The sequence below is a fragment of the Macrosteles quadrilineatus genome, unplaced genomic scaffold (genome assembly GCF_028750875.1).
Source record: "Macrosteles quadrilineatus isolate MER2022 unplaced genomic scaffold, UCM_ALF_1.0 Scaffold_1__1_contigs__length_201487025, whole genome shotgun sequence".
In the NCBI taxonomy this organism is placed as follows: Eukaryota; Metazoa; Arthropoda; class Insecta; order Hemiptera; family Cicadellidae; genus Macrosteles; species Macrosteles quadrilineatus.
Window position 1 is genome coordinate 170549186 of NW_026542594.1, and position 18318 is coordinate 170567503.

The window sequence follows — 18318 nt, forward strand, 5'->3', positions numbered from 1 at the left end:
TTTTTTTTTTTTTGCAAAAGAGAACAAAACTATTAGAGGTTCTCATAACGTATGATTCTGTTAGGTCATATTTCGTTTTTAGTGTTTCATTCTTTCATTAAATGAGAAAATCATAAAATATTATGTGGGGATCAAGGGATGCACTTTTGTGACTGAAATCATTATCACGATAAAGCAAATGAATTATTATTTTAGATTGCAGTACGTAAGTTTAAGGGTTTTCTTAATTGATTGCTCTATTAATCTATATATATAAAATCCAATGTATGTTTGTATGTTTGTATGTTTGTATGTTTGTATATTTGTATGTTTGTATATTTGTATGTTTGTCCTTTATGGACTCCAAAACCACTCGACAGATTGTAATGAAACTTTCAGGCATTATTAAGCATTATTCAAGGATGGTTTGTGTGAAGTTTGGTGCAGATCTGTCAATAGGGCTCCGCCCCAGTGGCTCTGGAGTTTCCCATGTTAACCTTATGAGTACTCATATTTAAATGGAATTAAAGAATCTTAACAGCTGGTGCAACTAAACAATTTGATTCTGTGATGTTCAATAGCATTAAAAAGTTAATAGGTTTACCAACAGGGTGCAGCACTATATTTATTTTTAATTTATGAGAACAGTTAATTTACAACCAAAAGGTGAGTGAGCGTAGCGAACGAACTTCAACCAGGACGTGATTGAGCCATGCGAACGAGCTCATCTTGAAAATGAACGAGCATGTGACATAAAACCACAATAGGACAGGACGACGTCTGTCGGGCCAGCTAGTTACTTATAAATTTTAAAATGTAGGGCTATACACACATTTGTAAGAGTTTTAACACTCTACATTAACTAGCCATAAGACGAGTAGGAACGATGTAATATCCTAGAGCAAAGTCAATTATTTCGTCACATGATTGTTTGATAATTATTGATTGGCCAAAAAAACAACACAAATAACAATAATACAAAACACTGAATGCACTGTGTACAGACAATTTACCTAAATGGTGTTGTGTAGGAGTTTGTGATTAAGGTAGACACATTAATTACATTGTGTACCCAAGTTTAATTGACCTTGTATAGAGAATTACGTAACTTTGAATTTATAGAGGTTTTCGTTACGTCATACCATGTACGAAATCAAATATCAGAACCTCTCTTGGGCTGTAACGGCATTCAATTCCTAATAACGCCTGTCCTTTGTCGATGAAACTCGATTTACGTTATTAAATTCCAGGGTATTTCCTGCTAAACGATGTAAATAAATAGGTTTTTTTTTTGTTTTGTTGATATACAGTAGTTCAGTAGTATGTAAAATTGAATTAATGGTGGTTTTGATGGAAAAAATGCAGCAACGTAAAATACAGATTGTTAATTTAAAATCTATTTGAGGTTTACTTTGAAATAGTGTTTTAGGTTTTCTGTTTAAAAGGCTAAGTTTTTTAAATGTGATTTTTACTAATGAAACGGGTTCCTTGCAAATAAAAGCTTGTCAAACAATGAAAAACTTTAATTGTGACAACTTTAACTGCTTGAAAAAGTTAAAGTAAAAAAACACTTTGCCCTCCAAAAATGGAAAAGATACGTCAAATACCAATAACCTAGAATTGGCTGAATATAAGGAACAATGTAAGCGACAAATCCCTCTTTAAATAAAATAAATTTTCGAAAAGGTTCAGGGATGTGTTCATTAAAAAGTAAAACTGTTTTTAAGTAATTTTTTTACTACCAATTTAATAGCACCTAAATTTAAAATACACTGCTTTTATTATCCAAACACAAAATAATTGCTCCAATCGCAGCGATCAATTCACGCATTCACCGCAGCCTGGTGGAGAAAGCGAGTAAGCTAAAACCAAACATTACCGCAACCTATCATCAACTCCTACAACTAACGTACGATTCGAGACTACACTAGCGCAGTCGCATCGGAACAATCGATATCTCGAACTCGAACTGCGGTATTTTTAGTGGGTGAGTGGGGGGAGACGCTGAAAATATCTCAGCTGCAACGGATCCAGTGGTGTCCAAATGTCGGGATGGAAGATGTGTCGCGGAGTGAGGTGACTGAGGAGTCGACGCCGAAGGAGGTGCTCGCCGCCGGGGGAGTGTCCAGGAGTCGGCGACCAGGGTCAGGGCAGAGTCGCTATGGACATAGGCGTAGCCCCAACACTGGCCACCGGGTGAGAAGGAACAAGACTCCGGAGCCAAACTTTGTAACTCCGCCAGAGCTCGAGGCTGCTGAGAAAGAGAAGAAGGAGCGAGTCAAGAGGAGTCTCTCATCCCCCGGAGATGTCCGGGAGCCTGGACACAAACGGATATCAAGTTCCGAGGATGACGATGAGAGGAAATCGAGGAAAACTACGAGACCGAAAAACGACCCAACGAAATCTAAACTAGAGTCTTCAAAGCGATGGTCTGCAGTACCTCTAACCCCGTTGGACAACGGAAACGATGTGAGGACAAAACTAGAAACACCTAAACCGGCGTTGAGAACTCGGAGCAAATCCAGAGGACGTGAAGAGAAAGATGATAAAAATGAAGAGAAATCCAGTTGGTGGAAATCATGGCCAAGCTGGACTCAAAGAATAAGAGGGAAATCTCTAGAGAGAGAACTTGGACAAAAAGAAAAGATTGTTGTACCACCAAGGCGCAATAGGAGTTTAGAGCGTCCTCCAGTAATCAAAGAAAAAGAGAAAAGAGCCGCTAAGAAGGAAAAAGAAGAACCTCCTGTGGCGAAAAAACGAAGCAAATCGAAAACACGAACGATCAGTGACGAAGAAAGAAGGCCTAGCATTGAGGACAGCAGTGATGAGTTTTGGAAACCAGAAGAGAACCTGAGGAAAAGGCGTGTAGAAAAGAAGAAGGAGCCTGAAAAGAAGGTTTTAGCAATTGAAGAAAATCCTTCAGCAACTGATGATTCAAAGCAACTAGTGCTGGTAGAGTCAAAAGTTGAACAAAAGCCCAAAGATCTAGAAGTAGAGAAGGGAAAATCTGTTGTAGCAACAGAACCTGCAGAAAAAGCGTCAATCATCCAAGCCTTCAAGGAAATCAAGCAAGAGTGGAGATACTTCTTGAGGGACAATCGGCGAGAACTGTGGAAGATTAGGAACGCCGTGAACCGCTGCTTGCTTTGTTTTGTGGTACTAGTGATATACTGTGGGTGTGGAGCGTTCGTCTTTAGGTTCACAGAAGGGGCGTTCGAGTCTTTCTACAAGTGCGGAGTCAAAAGAGTGAAACGCGAATTTGTAGACAATCTTTGGCAGTCCAGTCACCACATGAAGGAGGAGGAATGGAAGTCTCTGGCGAGGAGGAAGTTGATGGAGTTTGAGGAACAGCTTCACACAGCCTATGAGGCCGGGATGATGTCCTACAGTGGCCTCAAGGCTTGGAGCTTCCTCAACGCGTTTATATACTGTCTAACTGTCGTCACAACAATTGGTAACGTATTCATATGGCATACCTTTCCAGTAGATAAGTTGATTCCAGGTTACTTGTGACATTTGTGACTAATGTTGGGTAAAACCTTCGGTTTTCAATTTCTTATGATTGCTTTATGCGTACTTTGCAAAACAATAGGTACTTAGATACTGTTTTAATGCAGAAGATTTAATTCAATAAGTAATGCAATTACACGCTTACCATTGCAAATTGTAAACAAAATTCAAATCTACTGCAAAACCTAGTTTGGTCTTGTTTGCTTAGTTCAATCAACTGGGTCGAAAGAGAGACAATGAAAATAGTACAATCATAAACATCGTGAATGTATGTTTTTGTGAACATGGTGACCAATCAATATTTGATTCCAAAACGTTAATATCTCTATTTATATCTAACCTTTGGACGTCCAAGTGGGGTAGTTATGGTGGTAAATCAGCCCATAGTTGACCGGTTTCCTGATCTAAACTTTTGGAAGTTTTTAGCAGAGTCAGTCTCCAATTAGCTTTGATAAACTCATAGACGCAGAGTCAAAAATAAGAAAGTAGCAATTTTGTCCATTTTATCTTCGATTTACTACGTTTAACCTTATCATTAATTTAAACATGTAAACATTAACTCCTGATAAAAGGTATTATAATAGTGCTCAGTATAAAAAATGTTAGCAAATAAACTCAAAAAGAAGGATAATGTTTGGTTATTCTCATTGTCATTATCTGTTTATTATTAAGTGTCTTACTATAAATTCAAAACAAAAAGGGATTAATTTCAATCCTATTGTCCAATTGTTGCTTGGTACTACCCTTAGAGAACTTTTAAAAGTTCAATCAAACAAACCCTTTTGTCAGGCCAAATCCAATATGATACAAAGGATTTTTAATGTAATCAAAGATTTCATTCTTAAGCATTAAGTAAGGCATAAGTCATTCTGTAGATCTAAAAACAAAATCTTTCTTAGTTAACCTAGGCAAGACTCCGTTTAATATAGCTTCAAAGCCAAATCCTATCAAATTATTTATTTCCCAACCAGTAAATCAACTATATTTTATCTTTAAAACACACCATTGTTATTCATACGAGTGAAAATAGCTTTCTTCGCCAGCATGTTGTAATAACAGTCTAGTTAAGTAGTTTGGTCGTAATTAACATACAAATAGAGCTCACACGTCATCCGAAGCTAAATATTTCCAGAGACGCAGCCAAGCGGTCTCTCAGATGACAGAGCAGATGGGTTAGAATGAGTGGGCGGCGTGGAAATAGACCAGAGTGCGTAACATCTGCCATGGGTCAGGGACTGTGACAGTTTCCAGCGACTCTGGAAATCATTCATCCGAAGTTAAAACATTTGATATCTGGAATTGAGGTGTTAAATCAGGAACTCTAGCATTTGATTTCAGGTACTTGGCAATCCCTGAAGTGGTATAGGTCTAAAACTTTAGATATCAGGGGTTTTACACATACTTCATAAGAGGCTGTGTCTCTCACTATCAGGTGCCTAAGATGCTTATCCGGAACTGTAGTGCTCAACACTTTAAAGTGTGAATTTCAGTGCAAATTTGACGCTCAATCGAGACTAAAGAACTGTATCGTCGGGGACTTTGACTCTCTTCGGGGATTACAAAGCTCTTGGAAACTGTGAAACTTCTTTCAAATTGTTGGACCTAGTATCTTCCTAGCTAATCTCAATACCCTTGTGATATACTTTAGGTACCTACCCTACAGATACCAAAACGGATACTTTTAAATAAAGTATGTCACAGACCGCGAAAAGTATGGATTTTCTTGCTGTGGACTCTCTAAAGTATGTCACAGCTAAAAAGTTGACATACTGACTGAATAACTCTCGGGCCCTGACACTTTTTGGCTGTGACATTGACATACATACTTTAGAGACTACACAGCTAGAAAATCTATACTTTACGCGGACTCTGACATAGTTTATAGACTCTATAGCTACCAAAAGAGATACTTTTTATGGAGTGTGACGTACTTAAAGGACTCCACAACATCGAAACTCTTCATTGTGACATACACTACTCCAAATAGGATCTTCAGGGATATTGATAATTATTAATGATGTAAAACAAAGAGAGTTTACTTAAAATGTCAAAGATAATCACGGATCTATACAAACTTAAAAACGATACGTAAACAATACTATACGTAGCTGAGAATAGGACCGACTACAATTGAAAACACAAATGAAACAGTAGATACAAAAATAAACAGCCGTTCAAAAATACACTCATCCGAACACCCAAGGAACGTTGAAAGCGGCCAAACTATGCAGATTGATGCTACGTTGCCGACACATTTATTTACCTGGTAAATTTAAAATATTTCTTTTTGACCAACATAGATTGGTCTTGAGGTATTGGAACTTATTGGAACACATTGGAACTTAAAATATCTGCTATGGACATTGAAAAGATGTCCACCCCAAGGTGCTTGTATATTAGATATTCAATTAAATAACAATATTTATTTTTGAAAATAAAGAGACACCGATGTTTTTTTCATAGCAGATCGATCACTTAGAAACATATATCTTAGCTTTTAATCAATTACTTACAACATTTTATTTACGATGTTATGCTTTACTGGAGTGCTACTGACTGTATTGCAATAATCCTTTGTGACGCACAAAGAATATTAGGTACCACAACCAATCCTAAAGATAGCTTAGAAGGGATTTGTAAATTAATTTATGTTTTATTGAAATATGCCAGTGCTTAAATTTTAAATTGAAATTTTTTGGACATTAGGGAAGAAGTCAACTAACAACTCTGAATACGTTTATCTGTGGAAAAACAATCTCATTTTTATGAATCATTAAGCTTTGAACATACTTAGAATATTAAATAGTATTTAATATCAATAACACTTATCATCGTTTACATGTACAAAATGTTAGCTGAATATTTCAAAATATTTATAGAGCAAGAAAAAAATCTGCTATGATTGTGGTTTATTATTTATTTTGGTAATTTTATTTCTAAACCAATACGAACAATATAAGAACCAATATCTGTGTTGTAACGAAACAACAAATATTTTAAAGCCTGATTCGAAATAGGTCAATTGAAGTTGTCACAAGAGGGTAAATCACCATCCATTGCCAAAGTGGATTTAGCTCGGTATGGAGATTAAAGAGCCAGCGTCATAAATTAAAGCCTAGCTCAAAAGCCAGTCTTACTAGTGTCTAAATCTGTAGTTTGTATAAAGTGAATTTTTTGTTTGATCGCCTATTTAGCTGCTTAAGCCAAATTTTCAAGTTTTTTTTTCTTAATACTTATAACTTAAAAAGAAGCAGTTATTTATTTGAAGTTGAGCTGACTAGTACGTCAACTAAATTCTACAGTGGGTAACACCAAAACCTATTGTTAGTAACAATAGGTTTTGAAAACATTGACCAAATAAGATAGTAAGACTAGATTACTTACGTCAATAGCTCATTGAATCGTGAATTTCACTTCATGTTTCAGTACATGTTTCGACACATTGTCATCATCAGCTGAGTACTAACTAGTGAAGTTTTTATTCACCATATGGTTTCATCATTGTTTAAACAATGACGATTGGATATGCCCCTTGAGGACGATTTAAACAATGTCATTGTTAACAATTACGAAACCATATGGTGAATAAAAACTTCACTAGTTAGTACTCAGCTGATGATGACAATGTGTCGAAACATGTACTGAAACATGAAGTGAAATTCACGATTCAATGAGCTATTGACGTAAGTAATCTAGTCTTACAATAATATCTACAGCTCAGGGGCTTAACAATGAATTTAAACAATAAGATAGATTATTTGATATTATAGATAATAATCTACTTACGTATCACGTATGCCAGTGGGTGTCAATTATTGTAGTTGATTATGCTGAAAAAGTTATTGGTAGATTATTTGAATTCAATTTCTAGAAATCAATTGACTTAACATTTATTATTAGAAGTGACCTCTTTTCATTATGTAGCTTGGTCATTATGTAGTTAATCACTTTGGAAAACTACATGCCAGCTGATCAGGAACGGTTCTCACCTACTTACCTTTTCAACATGTCTGTTGATACTTTAATCAGAAGCAATTCTTTGCAGCATGTATCACTCAGTTCCTCTTAACAAGTTGGCTGTGTTAACACGGTTTCGCGCCAATCTGCAGCTTCTAGTAATTAAAGGGGGATTAAGTCTCCAATCAGCCATGTGATAGAAGGCCTAGATCACAAACAATGAGTCTTTTATAAGATTGCCAGATGGCTTAGCTCAACACCGAAATCCTGATTAATTTAGCGTTAACTTGAACTTGAGGTGTTTTTAAGGACAGTTTATGATTCGTTATCTCTCTGAGATATGATATTTCTCTAAAAAGATGCGACATCTCTAAGTTTCCTCTGCTGTCTCTAATATTTGTCTAATATCTTACTTATAAGATTTTATATACTTTAAACATGGCATTTCACAAAGATAAGGTCTCTCTTTTTTATTTTAGATACCTCATCAATGATCTCACATATCTTTAGCATCTGAGGAGCAAGGTTAGATATATATTTGAAAACTGGTATTAAATTGAAATGTGACATCTCTCTGACATTTTAAGTTGTTCAGAGATTTTTCATAGGAGAATTTATATCTCTCTGAAACCACACATTTCACTGAGATTTGACATTTCTCTAACATATACATTTCCTCACAGGCTTGGCGTTCTTCTAACCTATGATGAAAGAGAGTTTATATCTGACGTACTGTTCTATCTTCCAGGATATGGGCACATATCGCCGTCGACGACGACGGGACGAGCAATCACCATTGTCTACGCCATCTTCGGCATCCCGATGTTCTTGATCCTGCTGGCTGACTTTGGCAAACTCTTCACCCGCGGTATCAAGTTCATCTGGGCATTCGTGAGAAGAGTCTACTACACTGGAAGTTGTAAGAAAGTCCGCCGAACAGTTCCCATGCAGGTAATGACAATGGGTTAATCTATAGTGTTTATACGTTTTGTGGCGATTTAAAATAGTGATTTATAATTTTAAATGTGATTACATTGTGTGGTTTTGTTAGTGATGCTAACGTTTTAATTACTAACAGTTTTATGGTGAACATTTTCGTGGTTCAGTGTCCTAACTTAATTTCTTTCTCAAAAGTTGTTTAGGTATGTATTTTCTTGAATGTCTATGACTTAACTTGAGTCCATATTATTAAATAATGAAATCTGCAAGATGATTTGAAATTTATTTTGATTGAGTGTTTCACATTCATTCAACACTGACAACATAGCCTTTTGACAATAATTACTGAGAGGTCAAAGGTAAATAAAACAGGTAATGACAACTTTTAGATCTTAGTGCGTTTTCTGGAACAGATTGTCTGTCTTAACAACGCTTTAGCGTACATTGGATGACAAGGACGACAAAAATGGAATGGACTAGAAAAATTGAGACTATAAAGGCTGATATTAGATTTTACGTCATCAGAGTAGTCGATTATAGTCTCACAAGTTTATATGTGTTATTGTAGAGTGCTAGTGCTAGAGCCAGCGGTGAACATTTGGACAACGACGACGAAGACGATGAAGATGATGAAGACAAGAACCAAGAGACAATGTCTCTGACAGGCAACAAAGATCCCGTTAGTGACATTCGATAAAACGATAAAACATTATTCACCTTCATTTCCACTTTGTTATAGAGGCAATCTCTAGTGAATATTGATGCACAGATTCTTTCTTTTGCAAATATTGCTGCATTTCGTTTTTTCCTATTTAGTATGTGGTTTCTAGCACTTATTATTTTGCAGTGGAACCTTTTTCAGTTTATGCTGAACCTGCAATCTCCAATGCTGTTGAACACCCGAAATTTACTTCTATTTTTTCTTTCACTGTTAATGTTTAGTTTGGTTTATTGTTGTATATTTATTTTAGCATATTTCCAGACACTTGCTATTTTTAATCTAAATATACATGAACTTATGTTTGTAGATATTATAAGTACATAGAAAGAATTGGTAGCGCTTAAAATCTGTTTAGCTAGTTGCATGCTGCCTGTAGACTTTGTGAATTTATAATGGTTCTTTCTGAATAATACAAACGTGTTTGTTTAATTCTAGATTTTCACAAACTGACTTATTCAAAAATATTTGAACTTCAATTCAATATTACCAAATATAATTTAGTGACTTAAAATGGGTCCTCTTTAACAAAAAATTAACCATGAAAAATCATCATGCGTTTCTAGACATTCAACTGACTTCTACTAGCTAAGTAACAATACCAAAAAGCAATTAATACTTCTCCCCAATTTTTAGAAAATGTAATAAATTGAAAGTACCTAGTAATACTTCTCATAAGCTCTTTTACTTCAACATAAATTTTATTTTACGTTGACTTATTGAATGGTTTATGCTACTTAATGATTTTTATTATAAACCTGTGATGTTTTAAAATCACTGATTATTTTTCTATAGTTCAGAGGATCCATTGGGACCTTCAAAATATTTTTAGTATTGGCTTGCATTTGAATTTTTAACGACCACTGTTACTAGTCTCTGTGGAGGTGAGCACTTTGAAAGTCTGGTTTTACTTTAGAGAACTCTTAAGTCACGTCTAAATACCATATATCTCATTGGTTAAAATCCGAAGTTCGGATATATTTTAAAATTGTTTTTACATTTTCTCGCCTTATTCCTTTTCTTATTTTACGTTGTCAGTCTGTATTGTTTGTTTATTTCTAGAAGTCTTTTTTTAGTTTGACTCTCTTTCTTAGCGGTTTAAGATAATGAATCTCCTTACTTACATAACCAGTTCCATGGTTCCATGGTTTGCACAGTCCCCTTGTACAAATTCCAATCGATAACTAACAAAGTCATTCCTTAAGTGTCATTGCAATATTTTAGTGCTTGCAAATCACTCCTTTTATGCTATCTTCTAATATCAATTGCAACTTTTCTTCACCAGGAGGTGATGAAGGGGGTTCAGATGGTCTACGACATCGCCACCTTCCGCCGCCCCAGCCAACTGCCCCCGGGTGTGACCTTGGACGACGCGCCTCCCATGCCGCCCCCACTGCCTCCAAAGACCCACACCCCCGGTGACCCTCCGGGCACTCCCGCCCTCTCCACCTTCGCCATCGACGACGAGTTCAACCTCCCCATCTCCGTCGCCATCTTCATCCTTCTGGTATACATCTTCTGTGGCGCCACCGTCTTCTACGTCTGGGAGTCTTGGGGATTCTTCGAGTCCTTCTACTTCGTGTTCATCTCCATGTCGACCATAGGCTTTGGAGATTTCGTCCCTCAGGTGTCGTAATAAAATTTTTTGCTACTTGGATTTGTATCTAACTTTACAAATTTTTTTGCTTGATAACGTAGAGTAGACGTTATGTTTATTCTAAAATACGGTTTTTAGGCTACTAAGCTTTCTAATTTGAATCTTGTAAAAATTTATATTGCTTTGGAATTTGAATATTGCTTGTTGGTTTTTACTGATGACAATTAATAATCCTACAATTTGTTATCATAACTTATTACCATTATATCAGTATGCTGTTTGTGGAGTCCAATTACTGTATCTAATTTCTGAGAAGCTAAAACGACAGGTAACTCACTGCTATTATGTAAAGGCCTTCGAGCCATCCTAAGGTACGCGAGGAATTTTGATTAAGGTATTATAATTAAATTAGAATGCGTATAACAAGGGAGAAATCGACCACCCTTAACCTATATCTCGCTATTTTATAGATCTTTAACATCTTATCAAAACCTCAATTGCAATAACAATATTTTTACACAAGATAGTTTTGAATGATCTTCTAAATTAATACTGAACGAAAAGTGTGTTTAAAAAATTATTTTAATAATACATTAGTCCGTATTGAGGAAAGTAATCACTTTAATTTGATAGATTTAAATTGGTCTTTTTCATGATCAGAGTTTCGGTTTTTAGAAAGTGGCTTTTACTAGGATAAATAGTGAGAAAGAAAGCAAGGGATTACTATAATTTTACTAAATATAAATTAAGGATAGTAGTAGTTGGCTTGATTTTACGTCTTATTAATATATACATAATTTGAAATACACTGTATGGTTATTTTTGTAAAATCAAGTAGGCCAAATTGATGCTGACATAACTTATATCCATACGCTATAGACCATATTTAAAATTTGTATTTTTGAATTTTAGATTTTTTTCTGGTTTGTTCATTCTATTCGGATTTTAGGCATGTTATTTTTAACTATTCCTTTGTTAACTTATAGTTCAACAATCTTACTGTAGAAACATACTAGTAGTTTCTCATAGATCTTTTGTGCTGTCGTGCTAGATTTCTATATTTCTGCTGTTGCAGGGTAGTTTAGTTAGATATTTACTTATTTTTCTAACAGTTTGTGTTTTGAGTGGCTTGTTTTAACTCTGTCTTGTGTCTGTGTGTTTGGTGTGCAGGGTTTGATCGATGCACCCTTCGATCCTGATAACACTGATAAGAAGACGCTGATATCACCGGTTGGTGGCCAAGCTTTGCTTTGCATGCTTAAAAAAACAAAGTTTATTGTATAAAAAATATAGAGTTTAACAGTTTCCACGATATACAATGGTTTATATTCTAGTGCACTTGAGGATAAGACAAATACATCGTCAATGTTATACAACTGGAATAAAATAGTGCACATGTTGCTCGAAATCGAGCAATTTACTATTACCTGTAATACAGAGGTTATTTTAAAACGAATGTCGGTCATAATTTACGATGGGTTTAAAAAACTACTAAAGCTTATGTAACTAATGGAAATACTCACACTGTTTATAACAGCTTCATATAGTAAACATTTCTTGTGAATAATTACAACAAGGAACCAAAGAAGGAAGATTAGATAAGAAACCAAAAACTTTAAGAAATAGTCATCTATTGATTGTTCAATGTAACGATCAAAAGTTATGGATTAAAAGGAACGAAATCTCGTCCTGTGAAAGGGTAATTCAAACAAACTATCTTTTGTAGTAAAATGTGGAATTCCTACTACTTTTGGAAGTTCATGACACAATGTGTTTTTCCTCATTCTAGTATATTTTCAATTATAAAATGGGCAAAAATCTGTATTTTTCCATTACAGATTTAGTGTGGAAACTTGTAATTTAATCATCAAGTGAGCAGTTACCTATAAAATATTCCCAAAAATTGCAAAATTTTAAATTCGTTATTTAAATGTATTAATATGACAACAATCTCCACTGGTTCCCCCTTTAGACTTGAACTGTAAAAATAATTAATCGTTTATACCATCCCACAAACTAGTAGGTCTGCGACAAACAAATAATCGAGGTAAATATGAAATGTAACTAACAAATACCATATTCCTAAAGAAATAAGGTGAAACATGTAAACTAAACTTATAGCCACCCCTGGTCGATTTTATACAATTTTCCTATTTTGCTAGATTAGTGAGCTGCATGAAGCATGATTAAAAGTAGTAAACAATTGTCATTACATACATAATAAATGCAAATTCGTCAATGGATTCGTATGAAAACTTTGTAAATGTTCTTTTTTTTAGGGGGTAAGAGACTTACTTAGACTTATTCAGCAATGGAATTCACATATTAACTAAAACAAATTGTGAATAATTAACTTCAGTTCATGAAAGTGAACGTGATAGAAGGTTTATTAACAAAATAAATATTATATAAATAATTGTTTAATTCGTCTGTACCTATATACAATGTTTGATTACTTACAGTACAATTTAAAGCAGATTTTAATCTTTTGAGTATTTAGTCTATTAACATTTACAAAAGGTTGCATTGTGATTTTGCTACAAAAAGTTTCAGTACTCTATTATTTTTACTTAAAGAATAAATAAGTCAAGTTAAACTCCTTGATTTATATTCTCAAATGTGTAAGAAATACCTCATACTTCTTACACAAAGAAATAAATTTCCTCTTAAGCATCTTTGAGATATTACAATTATTTTGTGTGTTATATCCGTCTTTATTCTTCAATAGCTTACTTACTGGATAGTTGAATTATATTCCTTAGAACGTAATGTTAAACGCGTTCGAAACGTCAATGAGACGACTTTATGACATCTTAAAGACTAATAGAAAAAACTAAGTTATTAACATTCGAGCAATTTCTTATAACCATGTGTATGATGTACATCTTTAGACTAAATGCTTCCTATACTGTTTACAGAACCAGATGTATATGATGGCGTCCATAGTCTACCTAGTGTTCGGGCTGGCGCTCACGTCTATGTGTATCAACGTTGTACAGGTAAATTATATTGTTGTTGTATATGTCATATGTTGTTTTATATATATTTGTGTATATACAGACTAAGTAGGAGTAGGCCTATATTGTTAGAGTAGCAGGAAGAACAAGGTAGCATATACTATACTATGGTATAATAGGTAGAATGCCGGTTTACTGCAACGGGGTGTTTTACTTCTATCTTTACATTTAATCCTTCAGCTGACATCACTTTGCGTATACTAAATATTCTTGCATAAGCTTTTAGTTTAATGTCGAGGGAGTTTAAATAACATGGGTGTTTACCTCCTACTCTCCACGTTTTCCGGCTATGACTTTATTAATATAGCGGCAAAGGATGCAAATGATTTAAGTCTGTATTTCTCAAAAAAATGTCGGATCGGAATAAACTTTTTTTGTTTGGAAGATAACATTACATTCTATCCTTCTTAAAGCTACACATTTGTATGTTCAGAACATTTTTCGTAATTTTGAAAAAATCCTAAAACCATAAAATATGTTTGTGTTATTTTTGTTAATACTGTTTTATTAATACAGTATATCAGAAACAACCCACATATAACACTGTAGACCTTTTTAGTCGCTTTACAAAAATGCCATATTTTATATGCTTTACTTGAAATTTAAAGTAAAAAAAACTAGGTAAATTTTACAAACATGCCTAATTTGGCGCAAATAAACCTAGCAGTCTACATTTAGGGTGGTGTGCAAGTCATGTATAGAAGGTTTTACCATTTTATTTGGATGTAGGTGTCTAAATAAATGTTTTCAACTCAGGTGTCACATCTACACCCATTGTATTTGTCGGTTATGACGTCATCAAAATGGCTGACATGTTACGTTTCCACATATTTTACTTAAAATAAGACCATTACCCCCTTTTATGCAAATAAAAGCGCAACAGTCAGTGTAATTGAGCTAAAGGAATGTTCCCACTTTATAAATATGCTTTTCATATGTCGATTCTTTCAAATTGAAATGTTTAAACTGACTGACATATTGAACATTAATACTACTTTTGATTAATTAATAACACATCAATTTTTTCTGTAATTTTTTAAAATTATATTTCCAACATTGTGTAAGCCCAAAAATAACTTAAGAAGTTAGTTTTTCATATTAACACTATCTCTCTTCTATAACTTCTAGGAATCGTTTTAAAATTCTTGTGATCGGAAACAAGACAGCTTCACATTATTTTCAGTGATTTTGGCATCGGTTAAGTATGTTTGCAACCGTAGCACTTGCCAATCTATAATTTATAAGGTGCCGTTTGTGTCCAAGAAATGCTTCAGAGAAATTAGGTAATTATTTTCGATTCGGCAAATCGAGTTGAGAATTTAACTCATCTATGTTAGGTTGGTTAAAGTAATGTTAAGGATTTTTATAATTGCAGAATTGCATAATTGTAGAATATATAATGCATACGTTTGATTGCTTTAGATAATGTTAAATGTGCTATGAAATTTCCAAGTGTGGAAAACATGTATAAACCACATAGTATGTGTATAAACGTATACGTTTTGTTTGTTCAGTAAATGTTAGGGGTGTAACAAATGCAAACTTTTTCCATAGCACCTATCTTAACTAAACCTCGTTCCTGACCCATAAAATTCGCCTACATGAGGACCATCCATATTTTGATAATTGTATTTTATGTATACTGTTTTTGATTTGAAAATACTGTGAAAGTTAAACTAAACTATCTTTTTCCAACAACTTTAATGGTGTCGCTGGATTCGCAAACTAGTGTCCATCGGCTAACAGTGCTTAGATAGGAAGGTACACTAATAATTTTGTAGTGTCGTGGCGATGTTTTGTAATAGAAGACAAAACAATTCACCATCCTTACAATCCTTACAATCGCACGTTTGAACTAGTCAAACTCTAAGCTACCTCCATGAAATTAATTCCAGCTCACCTCTACCAAACATACATTGTTATTTTTATTTCTCATGTGCTGCCTTCCGGATTACTTAACAATTACAAATCTAGAAGTTAAATAGTTAAAACCTTGTTGTCAACGCAATTCTTCGTAGTCTTAATGGCTATCGGTTTCGACACACTTATGGTGTCATTGTCAAGCCTAGACGTGGTTTTTGCTCCTAGGATGTCGCCATTAAGTTTACAAAACACATAAACAAGACGAATAAATAACGAAAACAAAAACAAACAAACATTTTTACGAACGAATAATACTGTATGGCCATACAACTTTCGGCACGGCTGTGGGTTCAGGGTGTAGGTCTAGACCCAAGAGAGTTGTATGGCCATATAGAATTATTCGTTCGTCAAATGTTTGTTTGTGTTCGTTTTCGTTCTTTATTCGTCCCGTTAATTTTTTTGAAGACTATCTGACATCCTCCTAGGAGCAAAAACCACGTCTAGGCTTGACAATGACACCGTAAGCGTTTCGAAACCGGTAGCCATTATAAGACTACCAAGGATTACGTTGGCAACAAGGACCAACCTCTATATTTGTATATTATTATCTCAGAAGAAGCTATAGCACATATTGTCTTATCTCAACCTTAAAGTGTCATACTCATTCAAAACTAACCCAAACTGTGATGTTTTCCAGGAGAAACTGTCCGACTCTTTCCGCCAGGCCAGCGCGAAGATCGGAGCCACGATTGGACTACGGGTGGCCGAAGAAGACGGCACCGTGACGCCCGTAGCACCGGCGCCGGTTGAGATTGCGGAGGTGCACAAGACGACGCCAACGCCGACGCACAATCCAACGCCGTCAGCCTCCTAACGGCGTCGAAACGTCCGCACGGAGAGGCCTTCTACCTCGGCAACTACCGACCCATCGCGCTACCATTCACTTTTTGAAGGCACCGCTAAAATCTGCTTTAAAAGTGTAACGACAGACCATGAAGCCTTATTGTATTACTGTTATGAATGTATCGAATTGTATCAATTTTCAATATTTTTGTGCAAGATTTATTCGTAAAATCTATTGGGTGTATTGAAAAGTTCTAAATAAATTTAACTGTCTTGAGATTTGCCTTAATGGGCAAGATTCTGTATATGTTTGCTGTAACTTAATTGTAAAAAGGTATGACAGTCTATTTTCTTTTGTGCTGAACAGCAAGTTGAAAATGGAGGAGTAAGGTCAAAAACAATATGCAAGTGTCGTTCGAAAAATTAGCCTAGGCTATTAAATTGTTATACGTGATAAAAACTATTTGACCTTTTCATAAACAACTTGAATAAATTACTGCACGTTTAAGTAAAAAAAAAGAATAAATAATTTATATCCATCGTTCTCATCCAATTTTATTTGATTTCGTTGTTTTACAACTTTACTGTGAGAATTAATGTTGCAGTATATATCTTAATATATCTTAATATCAACTTACGCTCAACTTTGCTTTAAAATTTATCAAATAACATATATTCAAACTAAAGTTAATTGTAATTATTGTTATATGTTTGAAATAAATAGTAAATTAACATCATTGAATACTGTATGTACACTCTTTAAAGATGTATTTTTGCTAACTATTGTTAATAGCAACAGTCTTTCATTCTATCATTCAATGAAGCCTTTTCTTTTAGATTCTACCTTTGACTAGCATCCAATAGTCCATAATCCTACCAAATATAGTAAATCACTAAGGAAATAAACAAAATGTCTTTAAAAGATATAAAACAGAAATTTTTGTTGAAGACTATTATAGATCGATTAATTTGTATTAACGGTTTTCGTGCAGTCTTGCTACAAGTTATACATTACAAATTGTATTGATATAAAATGATTTATTGGATGTTGCATCAGTTTTAGTTTATTTGAAAGTATTTAATTTTTTTACTAAACTATATTTCCCATTTTAAATTGTATATTTTGTTATTGTTTAGCTGCTCTTAACAAAAAGAAATTACTAAATGATTCGTATACACTTAAATTTATATCATTAGCATCTAAAAAATGTCAGTGTTTATTTCAACACTGAAACTCGAAGTGCTTTCAAACTAATATTTTTATATGTTGAGAAATCTAGTCTATATTATATAAAGATAGAAATTACGCTCCAAAAGCGTTGTTAAAGTTTGTAAACACTGTAAATACTAACATAAGCTTAATATATTTCGGATTTGCACAAATCAGCATAGGCTATTATAATATTAAATTTACACTTATCAAGCTTGCCAACTTATAAGCTTTCACATCAATAAGAAGACGGATTACAGAATACAATGATTACTAAAAGCTTGAACCAAATAATTTCCAATGAGACCACTGTTTCCTGCTAAGGTTAGTCAAGTCAAAGAATGAATAGTTTCTATGGAGTCTAACGTTATAAGGGTTGATTTTGTAAAATGTAAATAGAATAAATATTTTGAGTTTCATATTTTGTGAATGTTTTCTCCTTGTTCCTATGAGTAGAATGTTGTGAAAGTATGTAGAACATTTGGTATTTATATTTTTTATCTATTACGTTTCGTACTTTAACTTTAATTAGAAATCAAATAAAAAGATCTATTTAGGATTGATCTCTACAAAATCTTACAAAATTAGGACATTTAAAAAATTTCTCAAGGATTGAACCTGTGAAGGCGTCTTGATCCCGGCGACGTTATATTGATTCTAAGTTTGTGCCCTTCTGGTTCTACAG

General features: G+C 34.2%; 1 protein-coding gene across 4 annotated transcripts; it reads left to right on the plus strand.

Moving 5' to 3' along the window:
• Positions 1-1981: 1981 nt before the first annotated feature.
• Positions 1982-18054, plus strand: LOC128989815 (uncharacterized). 4 transcript variants are annotated; one of them, XM_054411880.1, is made up of 7 exons: positions 1982-3433; positions 8195-8397; positions 8954-9064; positions 10389-10730; positions 11871-11930; positions 13619-13699; positions 16278-18054. In XM_054411880.1, exons 1-7 carry the CDS (start codon positions 2032-2034, stop codon positions 16452-16454), a joined length of 2376 nt encoding a protein of 791 aa, XP_054267855.1. In that variant the 5' UTR covers positions 1982-2031; the 3' UTR covers positions 16455-18054. The 4 variants fall into 4 exon arrangements, with proteins under 4 accessions (XP_054267855.1, XP_054267863.1, XP_054267871.1 ...); XM_054411888.1 differs by lacking the exon at positions 11871-11930 and having other exon boundaries at positions 1983-3433; XM_054411896.1 differs by lacking the exon at positions 8954-9064 and having other exon boundaries at positions 1984-3433.
• The last annotated feature ends 264 nt before the right edge of the window (positions 18055-18318 follow it).

What these genes read in the sequence shown, in the direction of transcription:
- LOC128989815 (XM_054411880.1), top strand. Translation starts at nt 2,032, where the DNA reads ATGGAAGATGTGTCGCGGAGTGAGGTGACTGAGGAGTCGACGCCGAAG. An exon ending in AACTGTCGTCACAACAATTG is followed by an intron (nt 3,434 to 8,194) that starts GTAACGTATTCA and finishes TCTATCTTCCAG; the next exon opens with GATATGGGCACATATCGCCG. An exon ending in TTGGAGATTTCGTCCCTCAG is followed by an intron (nt 10,731 to 11,870) that starts GTGTCGTAATAA and finishes TTTGGTGTGCAG; the next exon opens with GGTTTGATCGATGCACCCTT.